Genomic DNA, 19,904 nt, shown 5'->3' with positions numbered 1-19,904 from the left:
TAGAACCTCTTGTCTTTTTCTGCAGCAAAACCTCCTCAATTTTGATTAGGAATATATTGAATCTATAGTTCAATTTGGGGAAAATTGATGTCTTAACAGTTTTGAGCCTTCTAGGCAATGAACTTAGCAAATTTTACTCTTGTTTAGATTTTCTTCAGTTCCTGTCAATGTTTTATAGTTTTCAGTGCCACGTGGGATTTTTTAATGGATTTTAAAACTGTATAACTTTTTCCCTTCTTCATGTAGGCTCTGGATCAGTATCGCTATATGAGGTAGAAAGATGTCAGCAACTATCAGCTACAAGTAAGACCGTGTATCATTTCTGAAATGTGGGTGTAATACTGTGCATAATAAAGTCTGTCGTTACCAACTAAATTTGTTTCTATCTAATTTTGACAGCAGATATCCATGAGGGCAAAAATGTAGCACTATTTATATTTTATTTCCCTCCCTCATAGTAAGTGGCATAAAATGGAACTCAGAAAAATAAATGTTTTTAAATCAGCTATATATTTAAGTTACATAGCTGTAAGATTTATAAAATATAATCTATTTAACAGTGCAATGGGGTTTATTTTGAGAATGTAAATTATCTTATATGACATAATTTTTATCTGCTCACCCTGTGTATTTAGCTCTGTGCTCATAAAGAAGCTCCTTACAATATACCCCAAAACTTTAATGTTAGCAGTGAGAGTAAATCTGTCAGATGCCCTCTTTCTGTTATTTCAGCTAAGGTTAAAAAGTTGAAGAAAAAATATTTTTAAGCAGAAGTCTATTAAGTGAAATTCTGTAATATACTTATAAAAATACAAGTTTCTCATTATTGGAGAAAGAACATATAACTATGAAATGAGGGAAGCTCCAAGAAAGAAGCTTGTTTGTGGTGGTATTACTGGAATAGGAAGTGTCTATATGTACTCATGGTTTTATAGATAGATACAGAAGTAGATGTAGATAGGTCCTTGTATATATGTATTCATTCAAATACATATTCATACATACATAGATGCATGTGTGCAAGTATAGGTATGAACACATGTGTGTATATATACCGTACGTCTGTGCAGTTAAAGGGCTTCAAAATAATGGCACAGCCCACTAGCAGTGAATGCACCTAGTACACAAATCTTGGCTTATAAATAATATTACTCCTTAAAAGGAATCAGGGCAGCTTAAAGAAATACCAGACTCCAGGACTGGGGCAGGAGAACTACAAGATGAGTCTGGAACATCTTGTGCCATGCTCAGTGAATGATGGAGCATACCAAATTTGATATAATTTGAGCATCAAAATGAAAAACACTAATGAAATAAAACTGAATAAAGTAGGAATCCGTTAGTCCATGTGGGTAATAAACAAAAGAACAAATGAGTGAATAAATAAATGAGATGAAATGGAAAGCTCTTAGTTAAAGTAAGAATGTCGACTAATAAATGTAAAAGGAACGATGAAGTTAGGGAAGAAAGTCATTTTGCAACCATGATAGTAGTAATTGATTTAGCTGTAAATCATCAGTGGGCCCTAAACTTTCAGGATCCTAAATGTTACTGAGGAGTGGGATATTTGTATTTCCCCAAGTACTTTCTTATTATAAAGGGGAAAATAATAAATTTATAGTGGAGAGACCTGCTGAATACCACCCTAACCAACTGAGCGAAGTTAACATTCCCAGGAGTGAAAACACTCATAAGATATATGGCTCTTTAAAAAAAAAAAAAAAAAATACACACACACACACACACACACACACACACACACACTTAGTTACATATATGTAACTAAAATGATAAATTACATATATAATAAAAATTTATATAGATTATATAAATTTATACATAAAATTATAAATTATTACACATATCATATATAACATATATATATGCCTCTTAATATGATACAGAGAAGGACACTTGTAGCACTTATTATATAGTATCCTGCCAAAAATGCATGATCTGTATCTTATCGTGAGCAGAAGCAGACACACCCAAATAAATGGCCTCTACTCCAGATATTATCAATGTCATGAAAGATGGAAAGCTGAGAGACCGTTCTACATCAAGAGAGTCCAAAGAGACAGGAAAAACAGATGCAATGCGTGGTTCAGGATTGGATTCTGGACCTGAAAAAAAAAAATAAGAACATTATAGGCACATTTGGAGAAATTTGAATAATGTCTGTTGATTCAGTGATAATATTACATATTCTGATAATATTACAGATTCTGAGATTGAAAATTACACTGTAATAGGTCAATGAAATTTTTTGTGAAATGCACACTGAAATATTTAGGGGAAAAGGAGCATGATATCTGCAAACTGTTCTCAAATGATTCATATATATGAATCTGTAAGGAGATATATATGGAGAGAGCTAAAGACAGATGATGATAAATGTGGCAAAATAACAAAGCTGACAAGATATTTCAATTCTGTATCTGGTTTGGGGGAGTTCATACGATGAATATTCTTATTATTGTAGATTATCCTAATTTAATCTAAAAATTCTTTTCAGTACTTACAGATCATCAGTATTTGGAGAAAACCCCAATATGTGCTATTTTGAAACAAAAAGCTCCTCAACAGTATCGTATTCGAGCAAAATTAAGGTCATATAAGCCCAGAATACTCTGTCAGTCTGTTAAACTTCATTGTCCTAAATGTCATGCACTGTAAGTATTTTCCATAATAAAACAAGTTTTTATTTCATAATGTTCATGAATACATGGTTTCAAATATATCAGTTTAAGTCCTGGCAATGAGTAGATTATGACTTTGTGTATTGTATTTTGAAAGAGTGGTAACATTTTTAAGAGAAAATACTAAAATCTTAGTAAATCGTTCTGATATTTCTTTTATTGGTAAATAAAATTAGGTGCTTTTTTGAAATCTGAAATTCAATTTAGTAGCTCTGATACATGCGAACAAATAATAAACTATCAAAATATTTGGGGAGGGGCATCTGGGTGGCTCAGTCAATTAAGCATCTGCCTTCGGCTCAGGTCATAATCTCAGGGTCTTGGAATCCAGTCTCATGTCCGGCTCTCCGCCCAGTGGGGAGTCTGCTTCTCCCTCTCACTCTCCTTCTTTGAGGGTGTGCACTCTTTCTCAAATCTTAAGAGAAATATATATATTTGGTGAGACTCTTTTTTCACAAAACTTTTTAAAAATAAACCTTTAAAGCCTCTGCTTCCGGCTCAGGTCATGATTCCAGCGTCCTGGGATTGAGCCCCACGTCAGGCTCTCTGCTTAGCAGAGAGCCTGTTTCCACCCCCATCTCTCTCTGCCTGCCTCTCTGCCTACTTGTGATCTCTGTCAAATAAATAATATCTTTTAAGATAAGTAAACCTTTAATAACTAAAATTTTTTAAAGAACTCTGGTTTTTTAAAAAATTCTTTTTAATTTCTTTAATTCTTTTTAAAAGAATTTTTTTTTTAAGATTTTATTTATTCATTTGAGAGAGAGAGTGCACAGAGGTTAGAGGGAGAGGGAGAAGTAGACTCCCTGCTGAGCTGGGAGCCTGACCTGAGGTTTGATCCCAGGACAGGGTGCTCATGTCCTGAGCCTAAGGCAGATGCTTAATCATCTGAGCCACCCAAGCACTCCTAGATGAAATCTCTAAGTAAGTTAGAAAGACTTGTTGGCAATATTTCTATCTTAAATACAGCAAATATAATTTAAATTTTTATTAATCATTGAGAATTCCCAGTGCATCAGACTTTATTCCAAACATCATTTATTATATATAAATAAATTTATGAGACAATAGAATGAGTATTTACTTATTAGCTTAAGACATAATCTGAAATTATTTTTAAGCTCTTTTTCTTTTTTATACAATTTGACTGTCTTCCCTCTAAATTTATAATGTGTAAATAAAGTACATTTCCATTTTAAAGCACATATTTGTGTGTGTGTATGTTATTTATATGTACACATCTGTGTGTATACTAATACTAATATATGTATATTTTTCCCTTCAAAATCTGAGTATGGTACTATTTGTAGAAATTTTATTTTAAAATTATTTTATTTATTTATTTGTCAGAGAGAGTGTGTGCACAGGCACGAAGAGACAGAGGGAGAAGCAAGCTCCTTGCTTGGCAGGGATGTGGAACTTGATCCCCAGCATGCTGGGATCATGACCCGAGCCAAAGGCAGCCACTTAACCTACCGAGCCACCCAGGTGCCCCATGTGTGTAGAGATTTTTGATCATCAAATCAAACCTTAAATAAAATGGGGACCATCTGCTGTTCATTTGAGCTTAAAATGATAGTTGGAATTAAATATAAATACAGATTTTAGGTACTTGCTGAAGTATGACTAAATTACAGTTTGTCAGATTCTCTAAAGTCATATAGCTTTGCCAAACAAAATCATCCTCTCTGAGCATTTTTTTAAACAAATAAAACCATCTCAAAGGTTAAGAGATGGTACCTACAGTTACACAGCTGGTTGGGGACAGAGTCAGGATGAGGATATAGACCTTTTGATTCCAGATCATGCCATTTCTATTGTATACATACTTTACCATGGGACTTTTTGAAATTACTATTCTAAGTTAAAATTAGATCACTTATGAAAGGGGAATTACTTAGGTGGTAAATGGATATTTAATGGGCAGCTGTCTTTCTATCCCCCACAGAGAAGTTTAATGTTCTTTACAAGAGGAGAATGAATTGGTGCTAGAAATAGTTGTAAGATCCTTGTTATTACAAAATCAGATAAGGAAATTGCTGGCAGTTAATGTAATTATGATATGGATCTACTCAGTCAGTTACCTTTTTGGTTGAATAAGAGTCATTTAATCTGCAAAGTGAATTATCTCTGTATTTTAAAATAAGTAGCTGGCCCATCAGCATATGAACAATTATTTTTAATTGGATAGTTTGTTAAATTTGAATTTCTAAGCTTATACCAATTATTTTGTATTATTTCGTTGTGATGATTTTAGGCAAGAAGTTCCACATGAGGGTGATTTGGATACAATTTTACAAGAGGGTGCAAATAAAACCCCAGATATCAGACTACAAAATACATCATTATATGATTCGAAAATGTGGACCACTACAGATCAAGGAGGACGAAAAGTAGCAGTTCATTTTGTAAAAAATAACGGTATTCTTCCACTTTCAAATGACTGTCTGATTTTGATAGAAGGTAAAGTATTTAAGTAACTGTTTTACTAGAATACAGCTTTTGTTTATGTGATTAATGATTGTTAAATATACGTTGGGGCAACTTAGGACATATAAAGTCAAAATGTTATTTTAAATCCCATAAAATGGAATATATTATATATAATAGGTAGATTTAAATATATACATACACACATATATAAATTAATCTGAATGACATTTTGAAGTTATACATTGAACTCAGATGTTTGTATTTGTCCATCTTAGATGTTGGATATAATCTTAATCAGATCCAAGCTCATTGTGGAGCTGAGTATCAAGAGGCTGCTTGTTATATACAGTTGCTGCTGTTTTTGCCTCTGGATGTCACTGTTGTTCCATTAAAGTAGAATGACTAAAGTCATCAATGATAGACAAGTCAAGGGGCCCTTGAAACAAGTAAAAATAACTTGTTAAAAAAAAAAAAAGCAAGTAAAACATATGTTTTAAAAGAATGAAACTCTTACTTATTTTTGCATTTCCTTTCTACTTTTGTCTAATTTTAATCTGATGTTTATCTCATATATATACCAAATATTTTTTCCTTTACCAAATTTAAAACTTCATTATTTTCCTTGAGACTTTTATTCCATGAGAACATTCCATAATAAAAGGAGAACATCATCTTTAAGTTGCAGAGAAATCTTTAGTTCAATTTTATAAATGAACTGACCTTTATTACAGTAGATTATGATCATTTTATTACTGACATTTTTCTGTTTATAAAAGTAATATGTAATTGTTTTAGTCTATATGTATGTATGAATACAGATGAACATTACCATTGGTATTATTTTCATGAACATCTTTTATTTTAACACATTTATGGTGTACCAGAAATGATTTTCATTTCTATATACTTATATATATTTATTTAATTTATATATATTTAATCATCACAATAATCCTATTCAGTTGGTACCATTATAAGCTGTTTTTTATACATGAGAAAGCTGCAACATAGGGAAATTGTAGGTTTTTCCCAGTAGGTAGTAAGTGGAACTGAATTGGTTTCTATTTCTTTGACACAGTAACTCTACAGTGAAGTTTATCTTCCCTCTGGATGAAGTGTAATTAGAGGGACACAAGGAATTAAGTAAATGTTGCCCAGTTACTTTCCAATAAAGCTGTCATACTATTCCTATGCTTTAGTAGCATATAAGATTATCTGTTCCCCCATCCTCATCATCATACACTAGCACTCAAAAAAATTTATCCACCTTGATGAGTGAAATATGGTATCTTATTCCATTAGCAATATTTTAATCTCTACCAGGAAGTAGATACAAAAACAAAAGACACAGACACCTGCAAACACAAGAAATGGAATAAGACTATTTGTGTACCCTAAAAATAAAGCTCTGGACCTACCAGATTCTATAAGAACTGTACTTGTAGGACTAAGAGGATATTAGATATACCATAGAGTTCTTCTAGGTTATATGGCCTCCTACAATTCTGTGCTGAAGCCAAGTTAAATTTGAGAGTCCAAAAGAAGCTTGAAGAGGTACCTTTAGCTCCTGATCCTGTCTTTAATTACTACTCATCCCACAAACCTTCAATCTCATCTCATACGATTTCTCAGTTCTCAGTCCACCTTCCAGCCATATCGAACTGGTGGCAGTTCCTAAACCCAGGATATTTCTCTGTGCCTCTTTGCCATTCCATTGCTATTCTGAGAATTTTGCTCTAACACGTGTTCATAAGTAACTCAATAATTCCCTTTCCTCAGCAATTCATTTGAAATATTTAATGAGCATCTACAAGTACCAAGCAGTCTTCTGATTCACCAGGCAGTTTTGAGTGGTTCTTACTGCATAGCATATGAACTTTCAGTTCATCACTTTTCTTCTTGTATTATATTTGCATTATCTCTGTCTGTTTATAGACTTGTTTGCTTAATAGAATGTAACTGCCCTTAAGTGCAGGATGCACGTTTATTTTAATCTGTATCTTCAGCACATAGGGTAGGAGGATAGGCATGCAACTGGTTCTCAGTAAATATATAGTGAGTGAATAGGTATATTCAGAGTAATAACACTTGACCTTACAGAACTTTTTAATGAAAGTCAAATGAAAATATATCTGAAAGCACTTTAAAACTTAAAAGTGTTTTATCAAAATGCAAGCTTTTTTTTCATATTTCTGAGTATTATAACCCTAATCAGAGCTGGGATCTAACTGCAGAATGACGTGGCAGAACTGTGGTTTCCACAAAGTTGTGGAAAGAGGGGAAGTTGCTGTCCTTACCGATATTTATCTCCTTTTTCTGAATAAATACTCCTTGGATTGTTTCAAGACTTTGGTTAATTTCTAGAGTTCCGAAAAAGTAAAATTTGACAATTTTGGCCAATGTTCTTTTTCCTTTTATGGAGAAGTGTATTTTTGGACGTTCGTATTACTCTGCTGTGCTGGAAGTGCTTCCCCCTCACGATTGAATTTAACATTACAAATTTTAGGAGTACACAAAAAGTATTTGTATAAGTCATATTCTCTTTCCTTAAAGAGGAAGAATTATCATCTAAATGACAAATACACCAGAAGAGGTACCAGTAGGTCTGAGTGATTAGAGAGAAGATTGCCTTCTGGTAGTAGCACCCGACTGGGTGTCTTCTTTCCTTCCTGCCAACATGATGGCTTTAATGGCCACTTTGTCATAGAATTGGAAATAACAGGATTTCCAGGAAAAAGCAACAAACGCTATACCTGAACTGTTTCCATTTATATTTAAATATAATGTTGATCTGAAAGTTTGAAAGATGTATTTCAAACTCAAGACTAAACCTAGACATTATTAGTGTATAGCAAATTTAATGAGAACCCTGTTATACTTTGGCTCTCAGTTTTATTTTCTTTTGAATACTTAACCAAAGTGTTCAGGCATAAAAGCAATTTGTATAAAAATTTAGGAAAATGGTTAAAATTTCACAAGCCTTGTATTTGCTCAAGTCTCAGCATTTTTGTGTAGCGGTTTCTTAAATCAGGGCAGGATACTAAGTTTACAGATTACTGTATTTTACAATAAATATATAAATGTATTAATCATCTAAATTCATGCCTTCATTGTCTTTTTCTTTCAGTCCCCTTAGTCTTTTTTACTGTACCTTATATGTTACTTAATAGACACTCAGTTTTGCCTAGAAGGATTTATTTATTCTTTGTTAATAGGAGGTACACTTGGTGAAATCTACAAACTCGCAAACAAGTTTCATAGTGTAATTCCTGTGAGATCTGGCCAGGAAGACTTGGAAGTCCTTGATCTTTCAGCACCATTCCTTATACAAGGAAAAATACATCACTACGGGTATGCTTTCAAATCTGGGAGTTTTGAGAAGACTGCATAGCAATAATTTTTATTATTTTATCCTAGTAGTTGCTATATATATATATTCAATGGATACTTTGAATCTATATATACATATATATATGTAAAATTTATATGTACTAGATTTTTATGGTAAATATTTATTCTTTTGATAGCATATGCATCAGTGACCTCCAATGCACTAAGTATAAAGCTACCCCAAAGGCTAACACTCATTTGTTTTCTTTTACAAAGATTTAGATAATGATACAGAGAAAGGTTCATAACTATATCCTCATAAAAGTTAAGTGATTGAATTCCAAAATTTCTGTGCCAGGAAGTTACAGTTTAGTTACCACTGAGGAGGTGGAAGATAATCAGAATATATTAGGAGTTAGAAAAAGGCATGTGTTTCAAGAAATTTGTAGTCTCTCTTGAACCTGTTTAACTTCATGGTTTCTTTTGTTTTGTAAATTTTTAAAATATTAATATGATTATATTTCTCAAAATGCTTGTGAAACCTTATAGGATTTCCTTACTTAGGCTTTAGTTACTTTACTCAGAATTCTGGACCTGATTCTTTTTAAACAGTTTTAAACTAATGCTTCAGTTTCTTTAACAGTTTTCCATCTCCTATGGGTTTTTTTTTTTTTTTTTTTTTAAAGACACATTTCTTTTTTTTTTTTTTTTTTAAGATTTTATTTATTTATTTGAGAGAGAGAGAGACAGTGAGAGAGAGCATGAGCGAGGAGAAGGTCAGAGAGCGAAGCAGACTCCCCCATGGAGCTGGGAGCCTGATGTGGGACTCGATCCCGGGACTCCGGGATCACGCCCTGAGCCGAAGGCAGTCGTCCAACCAACTGAGCCACCCAGGCGTCCCTCCTATGGTTTTTTATTTCTTGAATCTATTAATGAATTTTTTTTAGAAAAGTCTTCATCTCTTATGTAAATTTAAATTTAGTGACATAAAATTGTTTATAGTACTTTTGATGATTTTTAAATCTCTACTTTGTTCCTGAATCCACTAAATACTACTTGCACCTTTTTTTTTAACGTTTTTTTGCCAAAGCAACTAGATTTGTTCTGACATGCTCTATTTTTATATTATTTTTCATATCTTTATTTTTTGCATTTACTTTTTTTGGGTTTCCTTGGCTTTTTTTTTTTTATCTTTATTTACAGCATTTACTTCCTTTAAGTTTGTTTTTTCTTTTTAAAATGTTTTTAATTGAATGCTTATCTCGATTATTAATTTTTAGTATTTTTAAAATATGTACATTTAAGCCCATATTTCCCTCGAGAAAATGGCCATAGCTTGAAACCAAGATTTTTTTTTTAAATATTTTATTTATTTATTTGACAGACAGAGATTACAAGTAGGCAGAGAGGCAGGCAGAGAGAAAGGAGGAAGCAGTCTCCCCACTCAGTGAACAGCCCGATGTGGGGCTCGATTCCAGGACCCTGGGATCATGACCTGAGCTGGAGGCAGAGGCTTTAACCCACTGAGCCACCCAGGCACCCCTTGAAACCAAGATTTGATATGTAGTGGTGTTTTGGTTTTTTTTTGTCTCTTCTTAAATTTTCCTAATTCTCATTATGGTTTTTCTTAGGCCCATGAATTATTTAGCTGTGTATTTTAAAGTTTTCACACACTATATTAGGTACTATTAGGTACTTTTTTTTGCATTTTAGTTAGATTACTTTTTAACCAAATAGATTGCTATATTTCATAATGATTCTTTGAGATTCATTTAGCATTGCTTTATCCCAGAATATGTTTACATTTTATATATATTCCCTATATTTAAAAAAGAAGATGTATTCTTTAATAGTTGTGTTTAATGTTTAATAGTGTATAGTTACGCACATTAGTCAAGCTTGTTAATCATATTCAAACTTCTTTTTCCTTTGTAACTTTGTCTATTTAATCACTTCTTCGAGAGTGTGCTTAATGTTCTCTGTAGTGGAACATTTGTGATCTTTTATTCTGTCAGTATTTGCTTTGTATATTTTGAGGCTCTTTTGCTGGTTTGCTTTCATGTTTCTTTGTTGTTACATTTTAGAAAGTCTCATAAATAAATAAGACTAGATTTTAGTTTTTTAAGAGATGAATTTTAAATATGTTAATTACTGATATATTTGGGTTTTATTTCTACATTTTATGTTGTTCTCCACTTACACTATTACTCTTTCTCCTTTTTTTTTTCTCCTTTTTTTTTTTATTATTAAGCTTATTTTTCCCTCTAGTCTTCTGTTGTTGGGTTTTTTCTTTTTTTTTAAGATTTTTTATTTACCCTGTAGTCTTCTATTGGATTCATTTATAAAAATGTTCTTGATTTTCCCCTTTTTCTGCTTTTACTGCTTTCAAAGTAATGAATTCTGTACTTAATATTTACTTGTTACCCTTACATTTTAATTTATATACTTAATTTTTAGCTTGCATGCTTGCTTTATCAATGTCTAAATTTAATATCACAGCCTATTTTTGAGGAAATAATATGTTTTCATTCTATTGCCTTTCTCTGTTAAAGAAGAAATATTTATATATTTGATGGGTGGAGGAGAAGAATATTTAATATAGGGACCCTCTATTCTTCTCCAGATTAGAAGTGAAAAGGAGCCTGCATGAACCTTTTGGACATTGATTTTTATATTTGTATTCAAGTATATTTTCTTATCAATATCTCCTAATCTTATGATTATATGTAGTAAAAAGTAATTACTTGTACTTATTTGTATATAAGTAAAGCAAAATACCTATACAATAATGTGCATTTTTAGTATATTATATATTTTCAGATTAATTTCTATTACAAAAGATAAGTATAATATTAGGCATTATAAGCTGTGAACCTCTGAATATGCATTCACTGAATATATTATCCAAAGTCTTGCTAGTACTGACTTCCTTAGAATAATTTTCTCCTATTGATTATATTTACTTAAGACCTTAGCTGTTATCACAGAGCCATCGAATGAGAGTCCTGAGAGATTGTCCCTTTCAACTTTTTCATTTTGCCAACAAAATCAGCCAAATTAACAATCTGAATCTGGACTCTCTCTCTTATTCTCAACTTACTATCTTTCTGAAGCATACTATCTTTTTAATTGCTTCTATTGTGAAAAGCTTATTTTTTTACAATTCTGCTTGTAGTATGTGCATTACACTATGAAAGGTGCAACTGTTGTTTAATAATTAACTTTAAATTGTGCATGTTTGAACAGTGAAGATAAGTTATAATTAAATGAGTTATAATTATTTTAAAATGCCCATTTTTTTTTCTGTCATTAATTTCAGATGTAAGCAATGTTCTACTTTGAGACCGATACAAAATCTAAATTCCCTGGTTGATAAAACACCATGGATTCCTTCTTCTGTGGCGGAAGGTTAGCAAATTTCTGTGTCCTACAACTGTAACTGTCTTTATATAAGGTGACCTCACTGATTCTATTTCAGTTGTCAATCAAGTAAAACCAGAGCAAAGACTGAGCTAAAGTTTAACTGTACTTAAGCAAAACCTTTCACGGTGATTATAATAAGACTATAAAGTGAAGTTTAAAATATATGAAAACTTGCTTCCAGGCTTCTGCCAATATTTTTAATCATTACTATATTTAATGTTCAGTAATTTGTTATAGTATTAATTATTAATCACAAATACAGATTCTGAAAAATCCCTCCAGTTTACAGTATTTTTGGATTAAAAACAGATTTAGAGAGGGCTCTTACAGCTCTTGACCCAATACACATCTTTATCTGGAGCAAGAAACTTCTTCACCCAGCTTGGCTTAAAACTCTGTCAGTGACAGGGGACTCATTACATTGCAAGACAGCATACCTCTTAATTTTTAAGTAGTTCTTAGTGAAGCAAAACCACCTACTTATAATTTTAGCACAGACCACATTCTGTCCACTGGACTTAGTGTACATGCCTTCTATAAGATCAGCAGGCTTTGTGCATTTGAAGATACCTGTCAAACCTTCACTGACTCTTTATTTCTCCAGCTAGGCACCCTCACTTCACTTGGTATTTTCTCACATTCCCTACTATTTTGTTTCTCCTCCTTAGTAAACATTTCACTTTACCAATGTTCTTAAGTTTGGCATTAAAAGCTGCAAATAGCGCTACAAATGTTGGCCAATGCAGAATATAAACAAAACTTTAGTTTTTCTAAAATTGGACACTTTGCTTCTACTAGCCTGAAAATTTTATTGTATTGATATTTATTTATATACTTGGTTTTGTTTTGTTTTGTTTTTTTCTTTAGTAATCTAGCTATAGATACTGCTATCTCATATTTTGTTTGTGGTCCAGTGAAATTCCAGGCTCCCTGCTTTCCAGCATGGTCTCCTCATCCCATTCTTAATGCAAGTCTTTGTGTGGTCCTTGAGGGTAGATTTTATGTTCATTCTTCTTGGTTTTAGTTCAGTTTTAACCTGTGGAGAGCTTTGGAATCCTGTAAATAGGTTCCTCTGTATTAATAAGTTTAGTCATGTCTATATGCCCTAATTCATTTCTCTGTACCCTGATTCATTCTTCTTACTTGCCCCTTAATTAATCCTTTTACATATGGATTCCACAAATGGAAGACAGTATTTCATTGTATAAACATATTAAATGTCTTCCATTTCCAAATGCAAAGTACCATTTTAACCTATGAATTTTCATATCATTTAGTATCTCTTTAATTTCTTCTTCCTCATCTTACCAAATCATGAAATCCCATCTTCTAACATTTTTATCCATTCTACCAGATGATATCTTAAAAAATAAGTGATCCCTATGTTTATAATACAAAGGGGAGAGATATATTACAAAACCATAAATACTGAATTGCATGCAATTTTTTTAGAACATTCTGGTATTTTAATTTTGTCTTTCATGAGGCTGTCATGCAATGAATTATAGTTCGTAAATCGGTTATTATGTTTTCTATCAAATTATCAAAGATACTTTATATTAATATTTCATCAATGCTTATGGGTCATTGTCCCTATATAGATACAGTGTAATGTCTAAAATGAATCTGTTAAATGAGTTTAATATGTTGTTATTGGAGAACAAAAGGCATAACTATAAGTTATTTATGTTTATTTTAGTAAACAAAACTAACATAACATCATAAAGCAATTTTCACTTTACTTTGATTATAAGGATTAGAAGATTCATATGGTTTCATCTTCTTTCCCTTACTAGTACTGGGTATTGTACCCCTTCAACATGTGTTTGTAATGACATTTACTCTTGATGATGGAACAGGAGTATTGGAAGCTTATCTCATGGATTCTGTAAGTAACAGAGGTAGTATAGATATTTCTAAGTAAAATATTTTTAAATTTTGATGTATTTATTCATTCCCACTTTATTACTGAGAGGATTTAACGCAACTTTAAAAAAATAAAATGCAAGCACATAAATCTTGAAGTGTCTATGTATTTATCCTGTTTTGGTTTAACTTTGTAAATTTAATATCCATATAATGAAAAATTGAAGAATAGGAATTTGAGAAGAGGCTTTTCAGAAGTTTTATTCCAGGAGTCAAAGACAGAGGTATTGACCACACCTTCTGTCTAGCAGCATTTCACTAGGTTTTTGAAGTCTCCACATTTCCATATTAGATGGAACTAAATTACTTTGGAAGGTCAGTGGTTATATTATGTGAAACTAGGGAGCTATCCATAAACCTCCCTCATTTCTAATAACAGTTCCAAGTTTGGGGGTTCTCAGGACCACCCTTAAGTTTTGATAATCCCCTGGGAAGATTCCCATTAACTTCCTATAAGTTATTATTGCTGTTATGATTTATTACACCTAAAGGATACAAATTAAAAGCATCCAAGGGAAGAGGTACATAGGGCAGAGTCCGGTTGTCCTCTTCCATGGAGTAGCAGGCAGTGTTACCAGCCTGATAATGATTTATAAGGAGAACACATGTGTTAGTATTGAGAGCCAGGGAAGCCTCACTGAGCCTTAGTGTCTAGAGTTTTTATTGGTGCTCTGTCATGTAGTCATGGTTGACAGCCCATATGGCTGATCTTAGTTTTCAGCCCCTCTGAAGATCAAGCTAATATCATATGCCCCAACCTCCCCACCCTATATCTCTAGTGTGACATACAAGGACATTCCTAACAGGCATATTTTAAGGGCTTAGAAATTATTTCCAGAAGCCAAGGGCCGAGACTAGATTTCTGTTAGTGGTAAGGTCGAATTTTTTTACTGCACACATTCTGAAACAATCTGGGGTAAAGTTGAGAGATTTTTTTCCTCCTGCTTAACAATTCATTTGTCCATTTATTGAATAAATATTTAATGAGCACCTGCTCTGTGCCTAGGTACTGTTGTATATGATGGGGTTATAGCAGTGAACAAAGCAAACAAAATCCCTTCTTTCTTTTAAGAAAGTATAGTATAATATGTTAGAAAAAAGAAAAGTTAAATAAATATACAACATATATTACACTCTTTTAAACTTAAGACTCCATTTTTTCCTATATACAAAGAGAATGAGAGACCTCACGTTTTTCTAAATACCATTATTATTATTATCATTAATTCAAAGTAATTGGATTTTTTATATGTGTATCTTAATGCTGTTTTTAAAGTAGTAAATTAGATATTAAGAGATCAGACTAGAATTCTGTGACTTCTACAATCTTTACAGAGTAAAATAGTCTAGATCATTTTCATTAAAATATATTGAAATACTTTCATGTTAATTATGACTTTAAAAAAAGATTAACTTCCAAGGCGCCTCAGTGGCTTAGTCAGTTGAACATCTGCCTTTGATTCAAGTCATGATCCCAGGGTTCTGGGATCGAGCCACTTGGGTTCCCTGCTCAGTGGGGAGTCTGCTTCTCCCCTTCCCTCTCCCCCACCCCCAGTAGTTGCACGCTCTTGCTCTCTGTCAAATAAATTAAAAAAATAAAAAATCTTAAAAAAAAAAAACATTAATTTCCTTTTTTCCTTCCGTAATTTTTTTTTTTTTAAGGACAAATTCTTCCAGATCCCAGCATCAGAAGTCCTAATCAATGATGACCTTCAGCAGAGTATGGATATGATCATGGATATGTTTTGTCCTTCAGGAACAAAAATTGGTAGGCAGTAATATTTTTAACAATCTCATCATTCTTTTTCTTGAAACAGTATTTAACATGTGTCTAATCTGTAGACTTAGAGGATGAAAACTTTGAAGTCTGATTCTAAGTAAATTATTGTTTGATCTGCTTTTTGATGAAAACAGTGGCATGGAGAAAAGAGTTAAGAATCATAGTTTGTCCTCTGCCTTCAGCTCAGGTTATGATCTCAGGGTCCTGGGATCGAGCCCCACATCAGGATCTCTGCTCAGCCGGGAGCCTGCTTCCTCCTCTCTCTCTGCCTGCCTTTCTGCCTACTTGTGATCTCTGTCTGTCAAATAAATAAATAAAATCTTAAAAAAAAAAATCATAGTTCCTGAAATGAAAAATTTTTTAATTTTTTGAAATAATAAAAAAGGAGGGAGGCCGTTTTGATCACAAGCACATTTGATACTGTGTTTATGGAAACATATATTTTTTGAAGTTATACCAACAGAGATGAAACTTCCTCAAGAATCATTTTCTGTAACAGACTTCATTTAACCAGTTTAATTCATTCATGAATTTTCTGTTCAGTATTAACCAGTTTCAGATTTTATGCATTTTATTTTACTAATTATTCTTTTATCAACTTTAGTTCTCTGGATAACATTTGTCCATCAACCAGATCTTCAGGTCAAATCATGTAAATTACAGTTACTGACACTGGCTTCCTTTTGTAGCCATTATTTCTGTTTACATTGAAATTTGAAGATCTCAATCATAGTAAGACGGTTTGACTCTTCTAACAATTTTTCATCAGTAACAAATTCTGCCAGCCGCAGGTTTAGATGCTGTCAGTTTAACTTTTTAAAATGATTTCTAATCAGACTTTATTTTCTCTTGGTCAGTCTTTACATCTTATAACAATTCTGAAAAAACAGTTGTAACAAGGTTTAACTTACATACTTCTATTTGATAACACTTTAATTTTGGTTTTAATTCATTTGGATAGATTTCTGGAAATAAAACTCTGATTAAAAAGCACAGGTGTGGGGTGCCTCGGTGGCTCAGTTGTTACATATCTGCCTTCAGCTCAGGTCATGATCCTGGGGTCCTGGGATTGAGCCCCACATCAGGGTCCTGTTCATTAGGGAGCCTGCTTTTCCCTCTCCAGCTCTCCGTGCCTCTGTTCCCTCTCTCACTATCTCTCTAATTAATATATAAAGTATTTAAAAAACAAAAACAAAAAAACCCCACAGGTTTTGTAGTCTTTTGATTCATGCTGCCAGATTGCTTTTCAAGAATATTTTACGTATTTGTAGTACCACCAGCAGTGGAGAAGAGGCCTGTCTTGCTTGACTCTTGCCAATATTGACTATATTAAGTGTCTTTCAAGCTTGAACTTGAAGAAGCATTAAGAAACTTTTCTAGAAGTTTTAAACAGATTTATTATAGTCATGACCAAAGCTTGGAAACAGCATCTACAGCTGCCAACATTGTCTGGACACAGTGCCTGCTACCTGATGGGAGTTTCAGCTAAACAGGTGTATAAAAGCCTGAGCTGATGTGAACCTCAGGTTCAGTTTCTTTACAGTCAACCAAGGAAAAACAAGGAAGAGAAAAAAGGAAAAAAACCTGGGGTGGTTAGCAGCAGGAAGAAAAGTTGGGAATGAGGTGGCTGCTACCTTTGCTATCAAACATTTGGAAAACTCCACATTTAATTGTTGTTTTCTATTGGGAAAAAATAAAATTAGGATTGTTACAGAACAGTAACAAGAACCCAGTGTATATCTGGAAGAGTAGATAATATTAAATTTGGTAAGTGTATTTATTTTTCAAGCTAAGTTAAATGTTGATTTTTCTAGTTAAGCATTATGGTTAGGTATATATTTCAGAGATATTTGGTTAGTTTTAATGATTAAGTAACCTTTTTTTCTCATTTGTAGATGCATATCCATGGTTGGAATGTTTCATCAAGTCATATAATGTCACAAGTGGAATGGAGCAGCAAATTTGCTATCAGATTTTTGACACCACAGTTGCAGATGATGTAATCTAATATTGTCATTCAGCTTAGCGTGTGTAAAATACTGTAATTTTAGAAAACATTATTTTCTGTGAGATTGTTACAAAACACGTAAAAGGTTTAACTATAGTTTATCTTCCATTTTAACCACAATGTAAATTCTTTTCACAAATAGTATTGTGTTATCTTAATGCCTTCTTGTGAATAAGTTTAAAATGTTCCTTTTGCTCAAATTTCCAGTATGGTGGCTGCAAGGGGCGTAAAGGAGAAAGGGGAATAAAGAAGGACTATCTTCATTTACGCCTTGCAGCCCTTTCAGAGAAACTATTCTGATACCCTACACAAGAAATCACTTTCCCTGTTGGTTTTTCCATCTGTCAGCCACTGATTGGTCTGCCCGCCATCATCCATGTTTGACCTTTTCTTGCCCTGATTTTTATATCAGTAGTGTTAGTGATTTTAGCATAGGTGTGGAGTTAGAAAATGTCCTTATGTTAACTCATTCAGCTTTTACTGAGTGGGAGGTATGTAGTAGCTAGCAGTTTGGTTTTGTACAAAGGGATCTGCTTAAACAAGTAGTCTTGTCTAGAAGTGCTCTTCTGAGTGAGTTAGAAGGCACTCACAGGAGTGGTTTAAGTGTATGTGGCAGAATTGCTGTCTTTCGGTGCTGTTGACCAATTTAGGATAAATCCATTTTTTAAGTCCTGCATTATGTGCTTTTGATTGCTTGTTTCTCTACGTGATATTAGAACTTACTGCATTCCACCTTGATCTAATAAAGCAGTCAGATTTATTACAATGTCACTGACTTACTTACATTACCCTTTTTTAATAGCATTGTGTAATTTATATCTGTATTTCAGATTGAACATGGGATGAGATATTAACTCAGTACAGTAGTCTGCTTTTTATCTGACAATGTGAAGTTTAAAATCATGACTATTCAGGTTTATACAAATACTTCTGTATATTTATATATATGTATAGACTTATGTGTATTATTTGGTAAAGATTAAGACCTACAGATCTGCCTAATCCAGTATAAATGAAGAATAAATTAATGCACATGTTTCACGTGTTTTCTTTATTGAAGTGTAATTGAAGGTAAGGAATCAGAGCAGGAATGCCAATATAGCAGATATTTAAAACTGTCTATACAATAGGTTCTGTGCAAAGCATTTAACATATATTTGAGTTTCACAGCACCCCATTTCCTGATAAAACTGAGGCTTGATTGATGAGCTGACTTCACCAAGTTCACAGAGTTACTAAATGGTAAATCAGTTCTTACATTCAGGTGATCGTGTTCAGGGGCTGCACTGCTAACCACTCTAGGATTCTAGGGCAAAAGCTAGCATGGGGTTTTCTGCACATGAGTCCTCCCTTAAGTATTTGAAGTAACATTGGAAACAGATTTATGAGAGGAGTCTGTGTTATGTTTTCTTACACTGTCAAAAGGCTTTTAATATTTTATTTGTAAAAAAGGCAAATATCTGATTTCCTCTGCTCATAACAACCCCAGATTCTAGTTCCTGCGTACATTAGCCCATCCCCAGACCTAAGTACCCATCTCCCATCACTGAGTTACAAGCTTCTCGGAGATGGTAGAAAAAGAGGCTGATGCTGCTGTTTTGGGGATATAAACTTTTAGTTCAAAACATCTTCAGGGAAAAGTTTAGGAACCTTGTAAATGAAGACACAGGTTTCAATATCAATGGTACATGGGGGAAACAAAGACTAGAGGGCCATTTTTTCTTCAGGAAACACTCAGTCTAGAAGAGGAGGGGTCCGAAGTTACAGCGGGTCACAGAGTGGTCTCCAATTGATAAAACTGCTCACATGAATCTTTACAGTGATAGGTCATTTCTCTCTCTCCTTTTTTTTAATAAACCCTCACATTGTCCTCATTTGTTTTGTTTTTTAACTTTCAGCTTTGAACAAGAAGAGTTCTGTCAATACCTAGTTTTTATCCAGTGATGATGTATGTATCTTAATCAGGAGCCCAGAAAGCTAGGAGAATTCTGTTTCAGGAGCAACAAGTAGACGGGCATTCGTTGCTCCCTCACTTGAGCCATGTCCCCTTTACTGTCCATGTGAATACTGGTAGCCTTCCTGTCAGATACAAAATTACATAAATTTAATAGTGTAGTTTGTGTACAGCCTTTTGCTCAATTTCCAGTCTCTTCAGCATCCATTACTGGATTGTCTTGTTAGCCCCTGAACTCTTCTGTATAAGGAAGAGAAGGCGTAGCTTAGAAAATCTGAGGCAGTCTGCTACACAATGAAAAATGCACTGTGCATGCGCTCTTTCTGTCTTTACCCTCCACTACACCGCTTT

At 33.2% G+C, this 19,904-nt stretch overlaps 1 protein-coding gene across 6 annotated transcripts in view; it reads left to right on the top strand.

Moving 5' to 3' along the window:
• The window catches only part of POT1 (protection of telomeres 1), an 80,169-nt gene extending 61,531 nt beyond the window's left edge, over positions 1 to 18,638 (top strand). For all 6 annotated transcript variants that reach the window (XM_044246502.1, XM_044246505.1, XM_044246500.1 and 3 more), the window contains exons 13-20: positions 247 to 303; positions 2,516 to 2,672; positions 4,957 to 5,162; positions 8,348 to 8,483; positions 11,782 to 11,870; positions 13,682 to 13,773; positions 15,474 to 15,579; positions 17,487 to 18,638. In XM_044246502.1, the coding sequence (XP_044102437.1) occupies positions 247 to 303; positions 2,516 to 2,672; positions 4,957 to 5,162; positions 8,348 to 8,483; positions 11,782 to 11,870; positions 13,682 to 13,773; positions 15,474 to 15,579; positions 17,487 to 17,599 (956 nt within the window). In that variant the 3' untranslated portion in view covers positions 17,600 to 18,638. The remainder of the gene's footprint in view (positions 1 to 246; positions 304 to 2,515; positions 2,673 to 4,956; positions 5,163 to 8,347; positions 8,484 to 11,781; positions 11,871 to 13,681; positions 13,774 to 15,473; positions 15,580 to 17,486) is intronic.
• Positions 18,639 to 19,904: the final 1,266 nt, after the last annotated feature.

The sequence above is a fragment of the Neovison vison genome, chromosome 4, assembly GCF_020171115.1.
Source record: "Neovison vison isolate M4711 chromosome 4, ASM_NN_V1, whole genome shotgun sequence".
Classification (NCBI taxonomy): Eukaryota; Metazoa; Chordata; class Mammalia; order Carnivora; family Mustelidae; genus Neogale; species Neogale vison.
This window is presented reverse-complemented; position numbering and strand designations above follow the sequence as displayed.